This window comes from Gadus macrocephalus, chromosome 9 (assembly GCF_031168955.1).
Source record: "Gadus macrocephalus chromosome 9, ASM3116895v1".
NCBI lineage: Eukaryota > Metazoa > Chordata > Actinopteri > Gadiformes > Gadidae > Gadus > Gadus macrocephalus.
The window spans coordinates 16,048,114-16,072,636 of NC_082390.1; the positions used below are offsets into that span (position 1 = coordinate 16,048,114).

Below are 24,523 nucleotides of genomic sequence, written 5' to 3' on the forward strand. Positions count from 1 at the left end.
GTGGAGCAAGTGAATACCATTTTATGTTTGCCTATTGACACTTGGTGCTGTATTTGAATTCAACCCATTTGATCCCAGTTGCACATATAATGAAAGGTTATATTTACACTTTTATTTCCACTCAAATCATAGCAATTTTCATTCTATAAAAGCAATGGATGCCACTGAGCCCTTTTTTAACATTTAAAAATGACGTACACACACATACAGATTAAAAAGTTTGGTAATTCGATAAATCAATAGGTATTTTTTCCAAAAATGCCTTAACAAAATAAAGTATAACATGGTCCATTTTGTTTTGACAATTTGCTGGCTTAACCACCCTGGGCCTTCATTGATTAAGAAACAATGATTAAGTTCTCAAGATCAATGCAAAATATGGGAAAATGGTTTGTATGTAGAAAGAAGCAAGCTTAACGACCACACTTTGACCTCAGCGCTGCTGCAATAAGGACTTGGGAGAAATAATATCTGCATGACAAACAATTGATGACTACAATTGTAGTCATCAATTGTTTATGCATTTATACAACATGGGTGCTGCCGATGAAGTTTCTTGTCGGCCTGTAACTTGATGTCTACTGTGTGAACAAAGACGCAGGTGAGACTATTATGTTTTATCATTGACTCATGTATCCTACAGAGCGCAGGGTTATAAATAGACTAATATCTCGTCATCATGTAGCAAGAAACCCCGAGCTGTGATGCAATGTTATGAAGCCAAATCAGTGACGGAGTGGGATAGCGTTGACACCTACATCTTCATTTGGGAAGAGGAAGTACTCTGTTGAATATTACTATTTATGTTTCCTCATGCCGGTTTTTCCCTGCCCAGCCACTATAAATGCCAGTCTCAGCATCATGGCCATCAAAATCTAGCAAAGCCCCTAGGAACACACGTAAAAAAATATATACTGCAAGGACAATGTTTGGCCTTTGCGTAATGCAGGTGAGTGAGAATTAATTTTGTGTTATTTTTGACAAATCAAAGTAAAGATATTTCATTTAATGGATAGTGTTATGGTGTAATTTTTTCAATTTCAACGTTCAATCAATTTAATATGTTTTCACACAGTGCATAATCTGTATTTACATGTTCCTTCCCTTCACAGGTTTTGTTTTTGGGCGTTTTATTTGTGACTGTACGAACGACCTCGTTACCATGCTACGAAGAAGGACACCTGAAAGAAAGAGCTCTGAAAAGGCACAAAATCCAGCCTAGTGAGCATACAGAGAGAGTACAAGAGGAGACCCCAGTGAAATGCCCGGTCGAACTTTACTCTGGTTTAGGCAAATCTCTGAAGGACCGCTCCATCTCCCCCTGGCGAATCGTGTAAGTCATATCCGTCGACATTCCCTTGCTTGCGTCACTCACTCTCACACACCGCGAAGGGCTGCATGGGTGGCGGAGCGGATATGTGATTAACGTGGTTTTACCCCTTTCTCTCGCAGGTATGAAACAGAAGAGGGCCGATTCCCGGAGACGATTGCTGTAGCTCAGTGCCTGTGCGAGGGCTGTATCTTGATGAACATGAACGAGGATAAGAAGCCATGGGAGGATAACACCTACAACTCAGTAACGATCAAGCAGAGCAAGCGGTTCTTGAGGAAGGAGCTGTGCGAGGATGGCGAAAGATACCGGCTGAAACCGTACTCCAAAGACGTGGCCGTAGGATGCACTTGCAGCACCCATCGGATATAAATATACAATCTGTTGGATTCACCTTGTTGTATTTGTTTTAAAATGCAATCTGACGTGTGATGGAGATCGCGACGGAGTCGTTATAGACCCCTTTGTTGATCATCGCCAACGTCATTATCGTCCCATTTGAAGTTGACAACGTCATCAAATACATACTGGTATACTATCATATAGTAATAGGCTGTTATTAAGCCTATAACGTGAAGCTATGTAAATTATTCATAACAATATTTAATTGAAATTGTATTTAAGTTATTTATTAGATTTATTTTGGTGTGGTCGTTTATTATGTTAATAAAGTGCAAATAAGAAACAATGTATTAACTTGCTTTTTGTGCTAGTAGGCCTAGCTGGTTGTGGATTTAAAATACATTGCTCTTTGAATACACTGAATATACACTTTGAATACGCTCTTTGAATAATCAATACAAAATTAGGTTAAAATCATTTTTTATTAGCTATAACTAACACATATTTCAAGGCGTCTCTTAACGTTAGTCCGTGTAACATGTATTGTAGGTTGCTAATATATGTATATATATATATATATATATATATATATATTTATTTATTTAGGTAGCTCTGTGGATAGATGTTCACCCCTTCGCCTCACTTCACTTTCACTCACATACGTATTGTGTTCACTTGAGGAAGAAGGAGGGAAAACCCAGTTAGGTTGTCAACTATCTTCTTTTTGAGCGTGGTTATCTTCTTCCCATAGAAAACAAACCAAAACAAATAAAATCAAACTTCCTATCAATCACTCAAATTATATATATATATCTATCTATATATATATATATATATATATATATATATATATATATATATATATATATATATATATATATATATCTGTATATATATATGTATATATATATATATATATATATATATATATATATATATATATATATATATATATATATATATATATGTCAATCTAGTGTTCTTTAGAAACTGCAAAACTAAATTCAAGCACTCATCGGCTGTTTGTTTACTATTGTGAACTTCCGCGTTTCGGTTTCACATTGAACGGAGTCTTGTGACGCAATATATACGCGACGTGTTTGTAATATCGCAGCAGCGTGGTAAGGTAACCTGTCTGCATTTGGCTTGTTCAAGACTCATTTGGTGTTCTGACAATGGCGACATGACTTCAGCAATCATCTCAGCGTTAAATGTGTTGACAAAACCACTCGGTGGTAAGTGTGTGATTTGACATATGCCAGTCCTAACCCTTTGTAGACAGTTCGACATTTGTTCCGTAAGAATATCCCAGTCAATTCTCAATGAGACACCGGAATATATATATAAATAAATATATATATATAAATAAACAAATTACATATGTTCGTCGCGTTGCTTGTGTCTTTCTCTGTGACCATATCAAGACAGCTATTCTGCTTCTGAACAGAGTGCTATGATATGTTATAATTAATACTGACGTCACTGCAGTGATTGCACTTTACATATATATTTGAACCGAAGCTATCGTGTATTCATTGTATTTTAAGGCGCATTATTTTGAGCTATTCTGCTAGATCAGCATCTCAACCCTTTACCCCCCGGAAACAAGGTTTTATGAACTTGCAAAGAGAAACTCCCTGATTTTATGTGATAAGATTATTTATTCAATATTTCGTTTTTTAAATATATTATTTGGATCGTTATCTCTGCCCTGTGTATAGCTATCGGAAGCCGGATAAAATGGAAGTCAAATAATTTCAAGGCTAAAATCTACCTTCTGTCGTTATTGAAGCATAATCCTACATCCCACAGTGTACTGGTTTTGCGTTCTTTCCAGCAGAGGCCCATGTGCGAGAAACTCAGTCATCCCAGCGTGACGCTATCTTGGGGGCATTGCGGACAAACAGAGTTCTGCTATTGGAGCAGCTGCAGAGCGACAAGAGCCTTAAGGAGGCATGGGCGTTGCGGGAGGCGGAGAGGACGGCGGCGGCCTGGTTCTGTAGCGAAGCAGAGGAGGATGTCCCCTGGGCCTTTGCTCAGGAGTGTTTCCTCCTGTTGCTCACCCTCGCCCGCCACCTCTCCACCCAGATGGCGCTCTTCGAGCGCACTCCGCCGGCGGCCAATCAGCACACCCCCGAGGCTGCCCCGGCCCTGCCGCCGGACGTGCTGAGCGTGAGCCAGCAGAAGACGCTGGGCGCCGCCCTCCAGTTCACCGTCTCCCTTGGGCTCTGTGCTCACCTGGTGCCCGGGGTGGGCTTGGCCCTGGAGCGCCGCTCCGCGTTCGGCCCGCTGCTGGCGGGGTTGGTGCGACGCGACGGCGCCGCGCCCTCTGCGCCCCCCGCCGCGCGCCGGCTGCTGACCGCCACCACGGTGCTGCTGCGACTGAGCGAGCTGCCGTCTCTGGCCACGCTGGTGTACACCCGTCACCTGGGCGACCTCATGGCTGCTCTGTGCCAGCTGGGTCATCAGCCGCAGCGCTCCCAGGGAGACAAGGTAACCGAGTTATGTGTCAGCATGTGATTGTTGATTAGTGTTCTCCTCTCTGGTATTTCAAACGTATCTTAGAATGTGCCCGTCATGTCTGAATTGATGTGCAATAGCAGCAATCGATAAGCTTTTAGGGCAATGATGGCCACTTATGATTCTACTATTGTTCAGATGAGACAGTGACAGCTTACAACTTGTACCAAAAAAATGCATTATTTTATTGAACATAAACTGATTTGAAACACCACTATAGTAGGGGTGGGAGAGCTGGCAAACAAAGCAAAAAAAAAAAGGACAAACACTAGGGGATGCATTGGGATGACGGACACCTTCAAGTTTAGTAACATGACGTCTGGATCTCCGCCCCTCCCCAATAAACAAAGACGCCACCAGCCATGAAGCTTACTGCACCTGGCTAGGCCCGCCAGATCACTTGATTGATGTCAGCTAAAGCTAGCATGGCTGAGCTGGAAAGAGCAGGAGGCAGAGGGGCCGATGGTGGGAAAAATGCGGACAACATAATCAAACTAATAATAATAATAGTAATAATAATATATAAACATTATATTAATAATATCCTTTACAAAAGCAAAACAACCTCACAGTGTGTTGGCCACCTTGTCCCTGCGACAGACATGCCTGACCTCCATATTGTAGAGGACAATACAAACCCACATAGCCTACACCTCAAAGGGTTCCTTGGAATCCTCCTGACAGCTGTCGGACACAGGGAGGCCACAGAAGAAAAGGTGACTGTCACTCTGATCTGGGAATGCCAGAAAAATAGAGAAATAGATTAGGATGCATAATAAAAGTTGGACAAAGCGCTCTTGAAATTCAGCATCCCTTCAGGAGTTTCCAGTTCTGAAAGACTACTTTTACATGAAACTTTATACCACAATCGCCAACAATCACCTGATATTCTGTCGGAGCATCATTTTATCAGAAAGGGGCAACACCCCTTCTAACACAAAAGACTGAGAAGCCATATCCGTCGATGCTATCCCTGGGAATGCACAGGCTTTCTCTAGAGTCTAGACAATGCATCCTTTCACCTATCCAGTGGTCGTAGTTAATCTAGTAGTTGCATTCAACTAGCATGGTTCTTCAAACCTATACCTGGATTTCTTAATTTATGCTATGTATAGTAATGTTATTGAAATATAAACGGTATACTGTGTTATTACTATATGTATAACCATAATGCACTGTTGTATACATACATTTTTTACTTATGTGTGTTTTTGTATTAGGCTGGAGATGGTATTGTTTAATATGTGTGTTGTGTTTTGACTTCTTAACAAATTTAGGACTTGAATTTGGAAGAACGCACAGCTTGCAGGGCGGCCCTGAAAAGCATTCTGGGTACAGTCTATCAGCCCATCGTAATCAAGGAGCTACTGATCCTCCAAGGTGGACCCAAACAGGTTGAGATAAGATGTGGATAATCCAGAGTTAATTGTTGATATTGCCTTTTATAACTTTAGATGATAAATAAACGTCTGAAATAGTGATGAGCATTGGTTTCTGTTCTCTCTGTCTCTGTCTACCATACTACTCAGGTGTCCTCAACAGCAGGGGCCAATGGGGCCCCCAGCAGGCCGGCAACAGTAGCGACTCCTGCCTGGCTCCGGCGCCTGTGTGGCCAGCTGCTGTCTGACAGGCTGATGCAGCCTCACGGGGTCCACGCCGTAGCCAGGGCCATCCTTGAGGGAGGCACAGGTAGGGAACCACGGGAGCCAGGTTAAGGGCCAACCACATGGCAAGGGTTTTAAGAAGCACTGTGATGCATTCTTAGGATGAATCTTGCTTTTCTGTATGATTATGCATTTCAATGGTATCTTGTTATGACGAGTACACGATATGGAAAATAAATACTATTTTTTTATTATTAATGGGGTGTTACCATCAACCTCAATAACCCCAATAAAAAAATAATCATCTCTATTCAATGCAATAAAGATGAATTTTCGTTTAACTAAACATGGTAGATTGCTTTCTGGCATATATTTTCAACTGCAACTTTTCAACTTTCAAATGCAGGAATTATTGAGGCCCACATGGGGCATTATGCCATTCACCATCTCCACATGAGAATGATCTGTGTCGAGACGAGTGATCTTTCTGACAATTGGTCAATGAATCTGAGTACTTACTGCTGTGGTTTTCCGTTGTGTCCACTAGGGGGTGACTCCGACTGGAGGAGGTGTGACGGTGTTGCTAGGATACTGGTGGCCTGTCCTCAGCAGTGTGTCTCAGCAGACCTCTACTACAGACAGGTCTGCCCTCAGGTAAACACAGACGGAGGCATGTGAAACATGTGGAATATATAAAGACACAGTTCATGCTTGTTTTCTCTTATAATAAATATTGTTCTAACTTGTGACTGAGTTGAGATTCAGACACATTGTAGATCACAATTTTATACAAAATCAAAATATACCTATGTCAACATCAAAACATATTAAGGTGTATTTAGGCTGCATTTTAAATGCCAATTTAATTCCAATACACAGAAACAAGTGATGTTTATGAAAATAATATTTATTAGTAAATCCTGGGCATTCCACGTATTATGTAATTAAATCAATTCCAAAATTCTATCTGGCATTTTTTGAAGCAACACTAAACGTACTCGTTTGTGAAATACATGTTTGTCTTGATATGCACTCTCTTTGGCCAGATTATAGAACTGCTGCACTTCAGAGACAAACTGACCGCCAGGCAATTCCAGCACGTTGCCACCAGGGCGGCGCTCACCATAGTGGAGGAGAAACCACAGTTTGGAGGGCAGTACCTCCTGGAACCTCTCCTTGGCCCGCTGAAGCGCTGCTGCTCCATGGCAACCGGTCAGAATTACACTGCTCTCATGGTATCACTTACTGCTTGATGTTAGTTCAGGAAGGGGAACGTCAAGTTACAGTTGTTCTTTTCTTGTTAAGTACAGATAATGGGTGAAGCAAATTGAAAGTAAAATATTCATTTCTTTTGTGATAAAAGAAAATTGACCCGAATGAAATTTTGCTTTAACAACTTTTTTCCATTTTTTTTCTTGCTGTCAAACTGAGAGGGATATATCTACATAAATATAAATTGGTGGTTGCCCGTCTCACCCAGATTCAGACGAGGTGTTGAATTTCAAAAAGTGGAGCATTGCTGCTGTGATTCTGAGGCTGCCTGTGATGCGCCTCTGACAGGTTGCCCTTCACCAAGGCTACCCAACCAGAGGCAGCTGATCATATAGTCAGTGGTGCAACACAGGTAGCCTACTAATCACACTGATGAACATCGCTGTGTTTGTAGACAAAGTACGATCTTGTGTTGTAACGGAAACTCATTTAAAAAAAGCAACTATTCGGGACACATTGGAAATCGTTGGGAAGTAATCAAAAGTGGCCCGGCTACTGTAACTCTGCAAGCCAATTTAAGCAGCCGACGGATAACAAACACTAACCCATCAAGCTCCCCTTCTGGACGCACAATGATGACTTTGGATTCAAACAACTCGTCTAAATCTTTAACACAGCCAAAGGCAGATTGACAGATATCTCGGCGTATCCCTTTTCTAAATTGATCATATAGTATATGGTTTAGGAAGCGAGAGGTGAACAGGATTTTCCAATGCTTTAATTTTCTTGTGCCCAGCTTATTTCGAACCAATGGCACGTTTACAGTTTCATGGAGTGAAATCCGATAGAAATCTCTGGTGTAGGTCCATCGATATGTAGCTCTGGAACGATCTCTGTCGTGTTTGAGCTCCTTTTTGTTGTTCCCCATTCAGGCGAGGCCTCTGTGGAGGAGTGGGAGCTGAGCCGCTGTGTGGACGATGTTTACAAGGTGAGGACTGGAAGGCTCGGCTTGTTTTGTCGGAATAACTTGGCAAGGAAATGTATGTTTTGTTCACCGCAGGCGAAAGGACGGCGGACTTATTACCCGTCACTCACTATGCCACATGCTTTTCTATTGTCGTACAGTATTGTGCCCATTCCTGCCTGTGCTCCAGATCTGGGTGATAGGGAACAGTGCGTCGGTCCCCGTGCTGACGGCGCTGGAGCAGGTGCTGTCTGTCGTGTTCAGCCTGTTCTGTTTCACCAAGCAGAACGTCTCCCACCTGCGGTACACTGGCCTTTTATTGTGTGTGTGTGTGTGTTCACGAGAAAGATCATAGCCAATGCTTGTATTTGATTGAAACGTTTTAATGGCGCATGTAAGCTGACATGAGTCATGCTACTCGTGGCTTTGCAGATGCCACTGTGTATATTATTTGAGCTATGCCGTACGGCAAGGTACAATCATCAGGGATGAGGAACTGCATTCTTTGTGGTTTGGGCCGTGTTTACTTAGTATTTAGTCATCTAGCAAGTGCTTTCTTCCAAAGTGACATACAGTGAATTGAGATACTTGTTAATAATGACAATTCTCAAGGATTGTTACATAAGTACAGGTAGATATTGGGGCTCAAACCCTTAACTCTTTGGTGGGAAGTCAAAATACTAGCCATTACTCTATGATGCGCCCCTGTTTTAATGTTTTAGTTGAGTTTTATTTTGTGTTGATACGCGTGTACCATGTACCTTTAATGGGTGTGTTTTTAATTTGCACCTCAGCGCCCCGTGCCAGGAGATCTTGCTGTGGTACCTGGGCCACGCCGAGCAGGCCCAGGTCTTCCCCGTGCTGCGGGGGCTCTGTAGCCTGGACGGGCAGGAGGGCGGGGGGGCGTCTGGGCTGCACTTCACCCCGGGCAGCGACGGAGGGGCTCAGCTGGCTCCCAGAGGGACCGACAGGTGGGTGTGGCATGGTAGCACGATGGGTGTCTGTCTGTCTGTCTGTCTGTGTGTCTGTCTGTCTGTGTGTCTGTCTGTCCGTCCGTCTCTTATTCATTTGTTTTGTGCGTTACTGATTTGTTTCATGGTTCTGAACTCAAAATGTTCCACTTGCGTTGTTCAATCAGTGAACAGACTCTGTTTATTACGGGATGTGCAGTTTGAGTTCTCTGGTGAGATTGAAAGTGGTGAGGCTCCAACAGCCATAATCAGGTCCTCTGTGTGTCCTAACCCCCGCCCCCCCCACCCCCCCCCCCAAGGCCCAGTGACGAGGACGAGGCGCTGTATGAGCGCGTCTCCGGGGAGCAGCGGAGGGTGGAGTGTCTGGTGCTACTGCTGGCTGAGCTCAAGGACAGCGACCTGCCGGGAGACTTCTTCCTGGAGCTGCTGCAGGTACGCACGCACAAACGCACGCAAACACACACACACACACACAGGCACAAGACACACATAATGAACATCCTCATGTAGAAACACATTGCCCAGAGACAAGAGAAACTTGTCACGCAAGCACGACCGCTGTCACACGCAGGTGCGAGCGCTCACACGCTAAAGTATAAACCTCCGCCCCTTCCGACGCAGGAGCTGACTCTGTGGGCCGCAGAGGAAGACGAGGAGGAGCAGGAAGTGGACCTGGGCACCATGAGTCTGCTGGAGGCGGAGGAGCACCGGTCGGGCCGGGCCGCGGCCGGCAGTCGGAGGTTGGCCCTCCTGCAGGCCCTGGCGGCGCTGTGCGAGGGTCTGCCCCACGCCACGCTGCTCAGGAAGACCACCCAGGTGAGAGGGGCGGAGCTGCCAGGGCGGGTCCATGACCTGCCGGCATTCTCACTGCTAGTGTACGTTCAACAGCGGAGCTACAGTCAAAGGCTTGATTCTTATTGGTCAGTTACGTTCCAAGGTTGTGTATTATTTTTTTTACAGTTCCAAATCACTTCGCTACTCTGCCAATATTTCCGGCAACACTCAAATTGAACTATCGATCAGAAGTTTTCTTGGCAATACTAATACAGAATGCTCATAGAATAATTACATTTCGGCTGATTTAAGTTGAAGGAAAACAGGAACATTATAGATGAAAGTAACTAATGTCAATATCACTAATTTCTCCTACGGGGGATTCATAAAGTTGTATCGTATCATTGTTAAAGTGGAGTAAACCACTCTGGGCTGTCACATTATTGGAATATAATGTACTTTGGGGGTGGTGATGGGCAAGGCGATTCTTTTCATGATTCATTTTCCTTGCATATAAATTGAAAATATGATGCATGTGAGGAGGAAGGAAGCATTCTCAGGCAAAGTGGACGTAGACATAATTAACAATTATGTCTACGTATTATGTCAGGAATTTGGTACGAGGGACATCATATGACTTTGTGATTCCACTACAAGTAAGGTTCATATTGCCTACCATTCCACTCATTCAGGTCACATGATCTGATGTGGCAGATGGTTCATTACAAGTTCATTAGTCAGAGATGGTTAGAGGGTTGAGGTCGTATCTCTTTAAGACTTGTCTGCCTTTAAACTCAACATGTGAAAACATTTTCCAAGTACATAGGGCTCAATGTAGGGGAAGTAGGAAAGCTTGTTTGAACATTGTCAATGCAACCTTTTGATATTCCCTTTTTAAGATGTAGGAATATGTATTAATGGGCAAATAACTACAGAGCCCACTGATCCAGAAGGCTGGCTATGTTCTGGTAGAGTTACTTAACGGTGACCTCAAACTCTATGACCATAACAATTAGGTATTGGGTACAAAACAATGACTTTCTGAGACAAAATAACCCTGTACGATAACGAGGATAATGTCACTTTTAGCTGTAAAAACCTGTGGGGTATCATTGCCCTAGGTGAGAATGTTCCAACGCATTATTCCACAACTAAAAGGAGTATCATGTATTTATACTCCCACAAGCACAATAAAACAAAAAACACAGTCATGCTGACACAGTTACTGCGCACCTAGAATATACTCTGCCTGCCCATGACCTGGTTGTTGAAGGAGCTTTTGAAGGCCAATTTGATTGTTTATATTGTTTGGCTGCAGAAATATCTCGACAAAAGTTCATAGGGCAAAGTGGCAGCCTTGAAACTTTGCATTGAAATCTGCTTGTTAAGCTCTTTAGGGACCTGATGTCTTCGGATGGCACAGCCTTCAGGGTAAAAGCCCCCCTTGAGGCTTGAGGTTTTAAAAGCCCTTCTCTTCCCAAGGGGGCCTTTGTCACCCTGAAAACGGGCCATTTCACTCCACCACCCAGAAATAGCCTTTATGCCCATTCTCTGGTGCTCCTCACCAAACAATCAGGTTCATACTAACTGGCGAGGCTGTACTCTGAAAGGCTTGCTGGCTGCGTCATTAGCTGGCTGGATGAATGACCGTTTGAACACAATATGGTTGATAAAGAGTTTCATTGCGTTGGTTATGTGGCTGACTATTTGCCAGACGGGACCATTCTGAGAGAGAGAAAATGACCTCACTGATTGGAACCGGCTCCATCTTATTTTTTTATTTATTCCTTTGTAGAGCAGGTCTCTGGGTCTAAACCTTTTGCTTTTCATTGGTTCCTCCCTCCCTAGGTGGTGGGGTTTGTGGTGTCCCTGCTCCAGAGGGCCTGTGCGGGCCTGGGCCAGGCCTCCGGTCCCACCACTGAGCAGCCAGTGGAGAGCGAGACTCTCAGCATGGCCATGGGCCTGGTGGCCACCCTGCTGTCTGAACCGCAGGTAACCACTGCTACTACGGCTTCTTTAGTGGAATCACGGTCATATTTCTATTTATTTGTTACTGTTATACCGATGCATAACTAATTAGTTTAACTCATTTGTAGAGTCATTTCTTAATTTAAGTTATAAATAATAATTGTTTTTCACAATAATAATCTCATTATGTTATCCTTCCCGCCGGGTTTGCGCCAAGTTCCTTTCGCACAAATCGGTAAGACTAGCCCAAAAAACCCAACAACATCCTGCTCTCATCCCAGTACCTCCCCATCTCTGTTCCCTTCCTGGTCCTCTGCTCTGCGCCGCTCCCTCCCTCCCCAACAGAAGCTCGGGGCGGAGGACTACGCCTGCATGGCCCGCCTGCTGCCGCCCCTGCACGAGGTTTCCCTGCAGCACCCGGAGCCGCTGATCCAGGGGCTGGCGGGAGACCTGCGGGCCGTCATCGCCACCCACGGTGCCTACCGGCCCGAGGGCCTGCCGGCCGGCGCCAGCCCCGAGAGGGACGACGCGACGCGAGGCGGGAACGCCCCGCCTCCCCCCGGAGACCGCTCCCACCCGCCCGCGACCGCCACGAGACCTGCCGCGGACACGACCACCGTGCACACCCATCCACTGCCGCCGCCGCCACCGGGGCCCATCGGGGGGCCTCAGGCCCACGTCGGCCCCCTGAAAAGCGTTGACGCCCGAACCGTGTCGCCCACCGCCGCCACAAGGCCCTGCCGCCCGGGGCCGCTGCCGGAGCCCCCCCGATCCTTCTCGGACTGGCTGCTGGAGGCGTGCGACCCGGACGTGCCGACGCGAGCGGTGGCCCTGAGGCGGCTGACGCGCCTGGTGACGGAGAGGCACCCCGCGGCACTCCAGGCCGAGGAACGGGTCCTCGTGGTGGGTGGAGAGCACGCGCCCAAGGGCGTCGCTGCATAGCCAGAGTTTATGGTCATTGGTGCTTCTCACGGCCAAGGCAGACGGTACGCTTTGATTGATACATGAAAGGGTCCATCCTACACACTGGGGAGGGATGTAAGTAGGAGGGCAGTGAGGGGGGGGGGCGAGGGGGCTATCCCGTTGATACAGGGATAGCCTTGGCTCTCCGGGGACTTGTTAAGGAGGCAGATGCACACAAGACAAGAATGACAACCCATTAACTATTCAGTATAAGAACCCCCCCCCCACTGCCTACTGCGCCCCTCAACCTTACAGCCCCCTCCCCCTCATCATGCCCAAAGGGGACTTCCTATCGATCCCCCCCCCCAGACCCTTGATATCAGAGCCTTGATAACGGTGAGTGAGAGCCGGCACTGGTTGGTTTTCCCAGATCACCCTCTAATGAACCCCTTCATCCCGCCCCCCCGCCCCCCTCTAGCCCCCCTGCTCCAGAGCTCCTCTGGTCTCTACCTGAGGGCATTGTTTGGGTTATTCCCTTTGATAACCGTCCTATTGTGTCTGTTTTTAAGACTAAGCCCAATGGAGCTACTGCTGGGGAAACCCTTGGCTGTATTTTATTTGTTTTCTGTGTACGTTCTATTCACTATGTTTGTGTATCTAGATTTATATCAACCATATAATGCTGGTGTGTGTGTGTGTGTGTCCTAATGCAGCTCTTCTTGGAGAACCTGGAACATGATGACACATTTGTGTACCTGTCAGCCATTCAAGGTGAGGCTCCACAACCTCCTCTTTTAAGCACTCGTGACACAATGTTTTCTATTAGTTGCATTTCATTTATCAGCTTTATTTTTTTTACTGCAAAAGGAATCGATCCGCCGCCCTCAATGAAATGTGCGACGGGGAAAGCGTTTTGCCGTGCGTGCTGAACGGTTTCGGTCTGAGTCATTGATCTTTGTCTTCCTCCGTAAACATGACGTGTGCCGGGCGCAGGCCTGGCAGCGCTGGCCGACTCCTTCCCCGAGAGGATCCTGGAGAGGCTGCTGGGCGAGTTCAGGGGGCCCTCCCGCCCCGACCGGGAGCACGCGCTGGAGACGCGCCTCAAGGTCGGAGAGGTGCTGATGAGGGCCAGCCGGGCCATGGGTGAGTGTGTGACCCTCACACACGCGCGCACACAAGAACAGGCCCACACACACACATTCTCTCCACTGTTAGAAAATGTAATAGTGCTTACAAAATCGCCACACTTTTTTTATACTGTGCATTCGATTTTTTGTCGCTGTTTGGAAAGTACTCAACAACAGTTCTAGCAATGGAAAGTCAGAAATTAACGACTCGACAAAAATAAAGCAATATACCTTATCCTAGGATATTCAAAACGTTGTTTTGCCACAACTTGCAGGAGAAACGCTGTGGCAGTTTCAAACGCACCAATGTCAGCCCATAGCGACAAATCATTTCAAGATAAATGACTGAACAATAACCAAAGCACTTAAACCATTAACATTGTTTCTGCTCCTATACCTCCGAAATTGAGGGGGTCATTGCGATGTGACTTCACGTTGTACAAGCCCTATAAGACTAGAAAGCGATCACACGTGTGTGCGTGCGGGCGTGCGTGCGGGCGTGCGCAAATATATAGGTTCGCGCACACACGTGCGCGAACCTATATATTTGCGCACGCCCGCATTTGCCACAACTTATATATAAATCTGGGGGGGAGGAAATTCATTCTAAAAGGATTTCCACGATAACACCGACAATCATTTGACGTATTTTGAGAAAGAGATAACATAAAATATAATAATATAAGACTCAGAATTACCCGCTGCTTTCAAAGGGATTATAATGGGAGAATTCCGCATAGCTCTTCAAACCCCATGATGCCACATGAACAAGCATTTTTTTTGTCTGTGATAGTTATCTATTTACTACCACTGGGCCATATGGACTCTACCAACACAGGGTAAGCTCTGTGCTGAGAGGGAACCCAGTGTGTTGTTAGGGGTAAAAAAACCTGTTCAACTGATAGACTTGCCTTCTGTTTTGGGCTTTTTACTTTTGCTTTCGGGGGGGGGGCCATGACTCTGATGTTGTCTGTGGCCTTTGCACCACTTTGACCGCTCACAACCCACTGACTGAAATCCATAACATCAAGATCTGGACGGACACTCAGCCAAGCAGGCCCAGCCGGCCAGCCAGAGACAAGGGAGAGAGAGGGAGGGAGACTGAGACGGGGAGACAGAGAGCAGTGTGTCTCCATGTTTGTACGCTCGCCCTGTGTGCCCCAAATGCCCGCTGTCTCACTCCTCAGTAGTCAGCAGTTGCAAGGGCCAATTCAGAGCCCTGCCAGCATGTGTCTTAATAAATAACAAGGTTCTCCTAATTGACTAGAGCATTGAAGCAAATGTTGAAGAAGAAAAAGACACATGCTGGTCCTGCAGAGAACACACACACACACACACACACACACACACACACACACACACACACACACACACACACACACACACACACACACACACACACACACACACACACACACACACACACACACACACACACACACACACACACACACACACACACACACGGTGGGACCAAGTCCAAAATGCAAATGCAGAGAGGATTGGTGATACCACGCTGATTTATTCTAGCGTTTTACTTACTAAGCATGATGCAGCAGGAGGCATGCATCTACTTTGTCACAGTCATGGATTATTGTGTGTGTATGCAAAGATGCCTCCTCAAGGCTGGACCAGACACAGACTTTATTAAAATCATTACATTTTCCATTGGGTAGATCAGTGCTATTGTGTCTCTGACCCAGAGACTACGAGACGGCTGGCTTTCTTTCAGAACTTAATGTGGGACGGCCTGAATGGGATCGAGTATGTGTGTGTATGTGGGTTTGAGAGCCTGGGCGACGAAGCCAGCTGTAGGGCACTCGCCACGGCCAGGCTGGGAAATGATCTGCCCACCATGGCCAGACAGAGCCACAACTTGGCCAGTCGGCCAGCTCTCGCTCTGCTCCATGGTTTTTATTTGCCCGTGTGTGTGTTACTCTCCCTGCACTTGGCTGGGGGAGTCACTTCAGCCACAGAGAGCCTCACTGTGTCTCTCTCCCTCTCTCTCTTGTCCATTTTTCCGTTCCTTGTTTATTCTGTCACTTGTTAACGGCCAGAAAGCTTTAGTCCGGAGTTGTAAACCCCACTGGTCTATGGTGTCATCATCCGTCTGAACACCACGAAGGAGTTGGGGAATTTGTCTGTTCTTTTTTACCTTTTTTTTTTTTTTTCTCGAATCAATGAATGTGATTCATCAGTAACCTGTTATGCTAGTTCTTCGTGTTTACAGATGTCTGGGTAAATCTGGAACTAACGCTTAAAATAAAAAAAGGGCCGGGTGAGTTGAAGGACTTGATGAACCACCAATCCCATAATGTAACTGTCGCTGCTTCCCTGCTCATTCCACAGGTTAAGAATAAGTGACATGTCTGGTTGGACCAGATGAGAGAGTGCCGCTCCACTGGCACTACATAAGTACTATGAGAGGCACATGGGCCCAGGTGTGCTTGAGCAGCAATCACTGACCCTCCATCCTGACACACACACACACACACACACACACACACACACACACACACACACACACACACACACACACACACACACACACACACACACACACACACACACACACACACACACACACACACACACACACACACACCAGGAGCTGGCAGAGACTAGGTTATCACAAATAGGGCTGTAGTTGACCAAATAAAGTTGTGGTCAACTAAAATGTGACAAGCTCATTGACCCATCGATTTGGGGGAAAATAGGAATAAATCAGCATGTTGTCTCTGGATTAAACCAATCGACCGCAGCGCACTCTACTTTACCCGGTAGCCCAAAAAATCAGCCGAGTTCTGTCTGGAGGAAGTCAGTTGATGACAGATCCACTCCTGGGCCGAGTCCGACCCCGCCAGTGCAGGGCTTGAATGTAAAGCAGGTCAGGCCCCAGAAGAGCCACAGAGCGCCGCACCAACGCGTGTCGCATAGTGGAAAGGAAACGCGTCGGAAGATTCAGTCCAAGGTTTTGCTCTGTGTTGGTGTTATGGCTCCCGATGTAGGACGCTGCGAGGCGTGCCAAGGTGCCAAGTCTGATCCATTCATACTCAAAGCCTATCGGGCGCGAAAAGGTGGCGGAACGTCGCAGACAACATGAAAAACGACTTATGCCAACACATTTTTTGTCATCCTTTTAAAAAAAAACAAGTGCTGCCACACCAACGATTTATTTGACATGGTGTGAATTTGTTTGTAGCCAAGTAAATGTCCCGTCAGTAGGCTGGCAGTCATCCGTAAATTGGGCGAGCTCAATGTTGTGTAAACCCGGGTGTTTTGACCTCCTGTCTTCAAAGTCTTCTAGTCTATAAAACCATACCACTATTTATAACGGACTACGGAGCCCGTGAAAACTAACACATAATAGCCCATCACTCAAAAATAAAACGCATCGGTCTGCAGATGTGTCCGACCAATGAGAACTCTGTCGAACAAGTGCACAGCGATCGACCAACCGACCAACCAGAACCGACAGCCCTCGTCACCACACCCCGCATTATATAGTCGTCCAGGCGCTGTTGTCTAATAATCCTTCTCCCTGTCGCGACCCTCCAGGTGATCTGGCGCCCCACCTGGGACGGCCCCTCATGGTGGCCTTCCTGCAGGGCACGCGGGACCAGGACCCCACGGTGAGGGCCAGCTCCCTGTCCAACCTGGGGGAGCTGAGCCACAGGCTGGACTACGCGCTGGGTCCCCTGGCTCTGGAGGTGGGTACACTGGGGGGGTGGGGGGGGGGGGGGGGGGGGGGGGGGGGGGTGTGTGTGTGTGTGTGTGTGTGTGATGGGTCAAACGGTAGCAGCTGTGGGCATTCTTCGTTAGCGTTGTCTAAGGAAGTGAAATGACCGGCTTGAGGTACTAAACATACAACAGCTATTGACATACTACACACAAATATAAATGCACTCGCACTGAACACATATATTCACATTTTGGTCGTTTTCTTTCCCGTTGTGATTTTGTCCATCACATTACAAATATCTCTGAATTTCATTCAGTCTTAGCAGAGCTAAAACATGTCCAGATAAATACATTATGAATAAATGATGCTATTCATCTAGTCTATTCATTTTAATTTCACCCAAGGAATATTTGCATCCAAAATAGTAAAAATAGTTAAAAAAAAATACCTGGAATACTTTTCATTCGTTTTCTTTGATCTGGTTAAGAGGAGAGTGAGAGAGAGAGAGAGCTTCTATATGGTGTGTATGTATATTTGAGGGACACCACAGTGGTCAGATGTTTAAATCTAGATTCTGAGGTGTGTGTGTAGCCGTATCCTGAATAAGCAGCCCTGTTCGTTAGCTGGGCCGGGCTGATATAAATGAACCTGCCAACACTACTCTCTGTCTAGTCAGTCTACTTGTCCACCTTCTGTGAACCCTCACAGAGAAGAGACCATGTTGGTTTGAGCACCTCGTCGTTTGTGTGTTCATTATCTGTTAGTGTGTATCTGTATGTGAGTCTTCAGTTTGCTGTGTGTGTCTGTTTGTGTGTCTTGAGTATGCTTACTGATAACATAGTGTTTTTGTGCATGCCTCAGGTATGCTTACTACTAGCAAGTTGTGTGTGTGTGTGTGCGTGTGTGTGTCAATATGCTTACTGCAAGCATGTGGTGTTTGTGTGTGTGTGTGTGTGCGTCCTGAATGTGCTTACTACTAGCATGTTGTGTGTGTGTGTGCGTCCTGAATGTGCTTACTGCTAGCATGTTGTGAACAGAGTGGCACATCGTCTAAATGGCTCCCTGTAGACTCTGGTAGACTCGTACAGAATTTATGTTGAGTATAGTCTGCAGATTTATTTTCCCAGACTCCTTTTATAACAATACTGGCTACACAGAAAAGCATCAATGGTTTTCCCCCTAGATATTTCCTCATAATATCAGTTTAATAAAATATTATGTATTCAATTATTAATGGTCTGACACTTTTAATTGTTATATTTTGTATTCGTATTGAAATAAATAAAACGTGTGTGTGTCCCCAGCTGAGCTCTTGTTTGTCAGCGCTTATCAAGACGGAGAAGGAGGCTGAGGTGAGGAGGGCGGCGGTCCATGTCATCACCCTCCTCCTCCGTGGCCTCAGTGAGAAGACCACCCAGGTACGGCTCTCTCATTCAGTCACGCTCGCCCTCTCATTCAGTCACGCTCGCTCTCATTCAGTCACACTCGCTCTCATTCAGTCACGCTCGCTCTCATTCAGTCACCCTCACTCTCTCACTCAGTCACCCTCTCATTCAGTCCCACTCGCTCTCTCATTCAGTCCCACTCGCTCTCTCATTCAGTCCCACTCGCTCACTCATTCAGTCACGCTCGCTCTCTCGCTCACTCATTCAGTCACGCTCGCTCTCTCGCTCACTCATTCAGTCACGCTCGCTCTCTCGCTCACTCATTCAGACACGCTCGCTCTCTCGCTCACTCATTCAGACACGCTCGCTCTCTCGCTCACTCATTCAGACACGCTCGCTCGCATACTCACTCATTCAGTCACACTCGCTCTCTCACTCATTCAGTCACACTCGCTCGCTCAATCATTCGGTTACACTCGCTCGCTCACTCATTCGGTTACACTCGCTCGCTCACTCATTCAGTCACACTCGCTCGCATGCTCACTTTCTCTCACTCCTTCAGCAACTCTTCCTCAGTCATTCAGTCACAGTCACTCACTCACCCACTATCACTCCTTCAGTAACTCACTCATTCAGTCACCCTCACACTTTCAAGTGCTCACTCACTCCATCCCACCCACTCACTTCCTCTCACTCACTCACAAGAGCACACGCACACACACAGACACACTCCCCCGTAGCACTCTTTCTGAATGTCTTTTGCCCCCAGGGCAATGTGTTTGGAATGATAGAAAGTTTCATAGCCTAAACAACCTGATTAGTTGTTTCCCTGTTAAACAAAGAGGGGAACTGAGTGAATAATTGTTACCATTTGATTGATAGCCTGCCATGTTCCTCTCTGGGCCACTGAGGAAAGCCCTGCTATGCATTCCATTGCGTGTGAAAGTACATGGTTAAATTGTACGCGGAAGAGTAAGAACGCTGAGTAAAAACCGTGGCCGAGGCCGTATTGCAGAAATAGATTTTCACTCAAATTGATCCAGTGCTCCTACACACACACAGCATCGACCGACTCACACCCGCTGTTCCTACAATCACTAATTTAATATTTTACCCGAGAGAGACGGATGGTAAGATGATCCACACAATGGATCACATCAAAAAGAGGTGTTTGAAGTGTGGGTGTGGGTGTGGGTGTGTGGGTGTGGGTGGGTGTCCTTGTGTGTTCAGCTGCTACCGAACAAAAGTTGTGATGGACCCTAGTGGGAACACATTCCCTCCATGGTAACCACAGTGATTAGTCTACACAGACTAAATGAACCAAAGACACATAAGTTGAACTCTCTCACGATGCCAAGCCCTAGTTCAGAACATTATGCACCTGTTGGGTAAAAGAAAAAAAATCACCTTCAGAAGGTTTAGACCTTCTGTTGTAAGAGAGACACTCTAAACCAGTAATCCACTCCCAGTTTCCCTGAGGTAACAGGCAGGCACTAGGTGGCTTCTCACCAATGACACGCTTTGGATAAAAGCGTCTGCTAAATGCCGTAAATGTAAGCAGGTGCCCTCAAGATGGCCCTTAAAACACACAAGATCACGGCCCCTTCCGCTCTGATTGCATGTAGTGAGAAACCTTGTGTAACTGTTGAGTCCACCCAAAGTGAATCAGAACCTCCATCTGTATTATACAGCTGTACAAAATATAAGACCGAGGAGCCAACCATCACACAGTTCATTGCTTGGCCCGTCGACCATGCTAATGCTTTTGATGGTATTAATGACAAGCTACATCTTTTTTTGACAGTGAGGGACATCAAAGTTAATTAGATCCATTAATAAAGCAAATTATAAGGCCTGCAATATTAACAGAAAACACTACACTAAAATGTCCCATTATAATTTCAGAAAACTGACATTACATGGATAAGTGTTATCCATGTATTTTAATTATGCTAGAAGTAAAAAATTAAATACATACATTTTAGAAAGTATAACAAAATGTAAGGTAACATTTATGCATAAGCACATGTCATTTTGGTTCGGGTTAGGGTTATGGTTGTAATGACCCACCCTGTGTGCCCGGTGAACTTCAACAAGGCGCTTGGTGACCGCTGGGTAGGTAGCAGTCATGGTCCTGTCATTAGGCCCAACATCTGCTGGAGCACAGGCTGCAGAAACTGTCCAGCTGCAGTATGACTTAATGACACACTGGGACATGGGAACAGAGGCTGCACTGTCATGCCTGCACCCAGGGGTGGAGGGAGGGAGTGACGCTGGGTGCATGAGTGGTGTGCTGAAGGTGGGGAAGGGTCACGGTGAGCAAATGGGAGGATGTTGGTGGAGTAAAGTAGCAGGCATTTCTTCGACTACACTGAATCTAGGCCACGACGGACTGGAATCCCCAGAGCCAAGACAGGCAGACGCAACTTGCATTGAGTTGTGTGTTGGACACAGGAAATAAATCATTCCAAGGTCTTTTGAGACATCAAACTCTTTGTTAACCTGCGTCCGAGTTTCATGTTCCTTAACTTTGTGATGAGGATGAATGTGGAAATGCATCACCATTGCATTATCAGCTTCAAGCCATCCGCCTACTTCATGTGGTAAATACATTTGTAGAGGATGTAAAGACAAAAAAGGCAAAAAGAAACAAACGCAATCATCGCTAAGCTTCTTCTTCTGCCCTACTTGCGCCTCCAAGATTATATCAAATTCTCCGCAGAGGGGGCGGTGGAGTTTGTTTTGATCTCATTAAACAAATCGAATGAGTGACCAAACTGAATTGAACAAGTCTGTGTGTGAAAACTTCGTCGGTCCCACAGCAAGCCGAAATGAAAGCTACATATTTTGAAGTGTACGGCTTTTGACTGCCTGGCCTCCTGGCCATTCCCTCAGGGCCGCTGTGCCTCTCTTACATACGTGTCCTGATCCTCCTGCTGATTGCGTGTGCATCTGTACCTTCCTCCACCTGCAGGTTCTCGGGGACGTTCTCCTGGATCTGTACCGCTCGCTCAAGTGGGCGGTGCGCTCGGACCCGGATCAGGTCACCGTGCTCCACGCCCAGCTGGCGTTGGAGGAGCTGGATGATGTCATGAAGTGCTACATTTTTCCTAAACAGAAGCTGGAAAAAAAGATTGTGGTCCTTCCATGAAGGCAAAGGGAGGGGAATTCAGCCTTTATTTCAGAAAACCACCCAAACTGACCACCGGCCTGCACCTGTTGGCTACCAATCATCACAACGTTTTATGTGAATGTGTGTGTGTGTGTGTATATATATGTATATCACGCACACACAACCCACCACATATCCTGGGTTTCTCCAATGACAACCGCCTAAAACCTTCTCTCTTTTGTCCTGTAAGCTGTGCTTCAATGGGCTAGGCTGTAAACGGTCAATGAGGTGGGAGCCGCTCAACATACAGAGCTCTCTGCCCTCTCCGTCTCCCCCTGTGTGAACACGAGCGGACAAACACAAACAGGGTCTCAGCGGTGTTTGCTGGGCATTGATGAGTCTGCCCTCTCGGGGTCATGGCATTACCGTAGCAGAGCTGGAAAGGGTCTGGATGCGATGTCTAGTATTACCATTGTGAACGTGGGCCGCTTTGGAATGCCATCCACAAGTGCCTTCACAAATGTTTTTACCAAGGTGCTTATGTGTGTATGAATTGAATTGAATTGATCTCTTCAACTAAACAGTTAAGCAGGTATAGACAATAGCAGTGTATATGTTTGAGATACCTCTGTTGCTTCCTGTCATTTTATACAATAAAACGGCCCCCTTTTGTGAGAAAAAGGGGGGTCTTTGATTTCAATACATGTCTGGTTGTTGTGCACATCGAGATGTAAATTCAGAAACGTTTGCGGTGAACAATGTTTGATTAAGGCCAAATAAGTAGAGCTTTGTCCTTCGCTGGATAACATTACTTCTCTCTGGGAAATTGTCAAACTTCTATTTAGGGCAACAGAATGCCGACTGCTTCCTCTTTTAGGTACGAGGATGGAAGTGAGGAGTTATGACCTCATGCTGAAAAGCTTTGGTATGACAAACTTGGATGATTGTAAACTATTTTTCAGTTAATAGAAATGGCTAGCATACAAGCTGTTCTGAAACCACATTAACTCTCGGGGGGGCTTCAGGACTGGGCTGGACTTGCATTCAACAGTTAACAAGTGAAGGCATATATGAAAGACAATAAATGATCTGTGTTGGCTTTACTCATGCTTAAAATGTGAGGTAACACACACTATAACTTCATTGACTGTCCTCTAAATGACCTATATTTCCCATGCTACAGAGACAGAAACCAGCCAGATGGACACAGCACAACTATTTGTCAGAGATAATTTCAGAACTTGGAGCCATCCCGACTACCTACGCCTGTATACTAGAGAGATTAATCTAGTCTGTTGCTTATTTAATAATTACAAGCACGAGTGTCCTTGGGGAGGAGCCATGCGATGCTAACGCAGCATTTCAAGTGGTCAGGTGCACATGCGCTCCGATGAAGGAGCATCTCACACTGTATAAATAGCCACCTGCCTGCGATGCATTCTCAGTGTGTCCTAAGTCACGACTTTATGGATCAGAAATCATGGCGGAAATCTTCAATATGCCAAGGTGACCTTGGGAGTTTGACTTGTGTCCTTTTCAAAATACATCTTTGTTTGGACTTCATAAAAATGTGAAAGAAACGTAGTTGAAAGGCAATGAAACACGCTATGCACATTGCATCTGAATCAGCATTCTTCCCGAGGGGGGCAGCCAGTCTGCCTGTTTATTCTAGCTGCATAACGGCATAGCACAGCAACTCTGAAAATCTTTTTTTATCGCTGTATTGCACATATCGGTGTTTCAGTAAATGAAACGTTGAGTACTGTTGTTGGACAGTCCAATGAAATAGAGCCTTTGGTTAAATGTTGTTAATATTAATTAATAGTTAAAAGTGATGTCTCACTTTCTCCAACTATGTTTTTAATTAGAGGATTGATCATCCCTGGGCACACTGCAGTTTCATTCACGCCATAGGTGAGCATATAGTGCATGTGCATGCAGTCTTCAGCAAGGGTGCGAGAGAGAGAGAGAGAGAGTGAGAAAGTGAGCCGGGGCTGCAAGAGGGAGAGTGAGGAGGGGCTGGGCCGGGGGGGGGATAGATAAATAAACCCATAAGGGATGCTTTGACACATGGGCTGCAGAAATGAAAGAGGGGGGGTCGTTTCAATGCAGTCAAGGGGCTTGTGTGGGGCTGCTGCCGACACCGCAGTGGGACAGAGAGAGCAATCTGTGGGACGCCCAGCCTGTGTGAGTGTGTGTGTGTGTGTGTGGGAAGAGGGGGGGGGGGGGGGAGGGGAGAGAATACAAGTAAGGGTAAGAATCAGAGAAGAGGGGGGGGGCTGAATAGAAGATGGTGTGTCACCCCTGCCAGGTGACGCACACACCCTGCCCCAGCCAGCCAGCCAGTCAGCCAGCCAGCCCGCTGCTTGCCGGGACAGTGTAAAGAGAGTGGAGGAAAGAGAGACAGAGAGAGAGGGAGAGGAGAGAAAGGGGAGCGAGAAAAGGGGGTTTGGGCTGCAGTGCAACGGGATGCGGCGAGGAGCTGCGGCAGCACAACGAGACGAGAGAGAGAGAGAGAGAGAGAGAGAGAGAGAGAGGGACAGGGAGAGAAAGGAGGTGAAAGAGGTGGAGAGACGTCAGAGTGAAGACTGGTGGTTTTCTGGACGTGCACCGGACTGAGAGAGGACCA

General features: G+C 46.4%; 2 protein-coding genes across 3 annotated transcripts; both read left to right on the forward strand.

Annotated features, from left to right (window-relative positions):
* The first annotated feature begins 721 nt into the window (after positions 1-721).
* LOC132464651 (interleukin-17C-like) lies at positions 722-2,018 on the forward strand. Its single transcript, XM_060061148.1, has 3 exons — positions 722-949; positions 1,113-1,333; positions 1,453-2,018. Exons 1-3 carry the CDS (start codon positions 845-847, stop codon positions 1,700-1,702), a joined length of 576 nt encoding a protein of 191 aa, XP_059917131.1. The 5' UTR covers positions 722-844; the 3' UTR covers positions 1,703-2,018.
* A 712-nt stretch (positions 2,019-2,730) lies between these two features.
* Positions 2,731-22,594, forward strand: tango6 (transport and golgi organization 6 homolog (Drosophila)). Of its 2 annotated transcripts, none has more exons than XM_060061150.1 (18): positions 2,731-2,907; positions 3,513-4,165; positions 5,470-5,586; positions 5,722-5,881; positions 6,344-6,450; positions 6,843-7,008; positions 7,941-7,996; positions 8,163-8,275; positions 8,767-8,943; positions 9,243-9,375; positions 9,565-9,759; positions 11,566-11,709; positions 12,031-12,588; positions 13,302-13,359; positions 13,582-13,731; positions 17,274-17,425; positions 18,702-18,815; positions 21,757-22,594. In XM_060061150.1, exons 1-18 carry the CDS (start codon positions 2,856-2,858, stop codon positions 21,931-21,933), a joined length of 3,282 nt encoding a protein of 1,093 aa, XP_059917133.1. In that variant the 5' UTR covers positions 2,731-2,855; the 3' UTR covers positions 21,934-22,594. The 2 variants fall into 2 exon arrangements, with proteins under 2 accessions (XP_059917133.1, XP_059917132.1); XM_060061149.1 differs by having other exon boundaries at positions 2,732-2,907; positions 3,510-4,165.
* The last annotated feature ends 1,929 nt before the right edge of the window (positions 22,595-24,523 follow it).

Excerpts from the sequence above, each read along its gene's own strand:
- LOC132464651 (XM_060061148.1), top strand. The coding sequence starts at position 845 with ATGCCAGTCTCAGCATCATGGCCATCAAAATCTAGCAAAGCCCCTAGG. Across the intron at positions 950-1,112 it reads TTGGCCTTTGCGTAATGCAG|GTTTTGTTTTTGGGCGTTTT; the intron begins GTGAGTGAGAAT and ends TTCCCTTCACAG. Across the intron at positions 1,334-1,452 it reads ATCTCCCCCTGGCGAATCGT|GTATGAAACAGAAGAGGGCC; the intron begins GTAAGTCATATC and ends TTTCTCTCGCAG.
- tango6 (XM_060061149.1), top strand. The coding sequence starts at position 2,856 with ATGACTTCAGCAATCATCTCAGCGTTAAATGTGTTGACAAAACCACTC. Across the intron at positions 2,908-3,509 it reads GTTGACAAAACCACTCGGTG|CAGAGGCCCATGTGCGAGAA; the intron begins GTAAGTGTGTGA and ends CGTTCTTTCCAG. Across the intron at positions 7,997-8,162 it reads GTGTGGACGATGTTTACAAG|ATCTGGGTGATAGGGAACAG; the intron begins GTGAGGACTGGA and ends CCTGTGCTCCAG.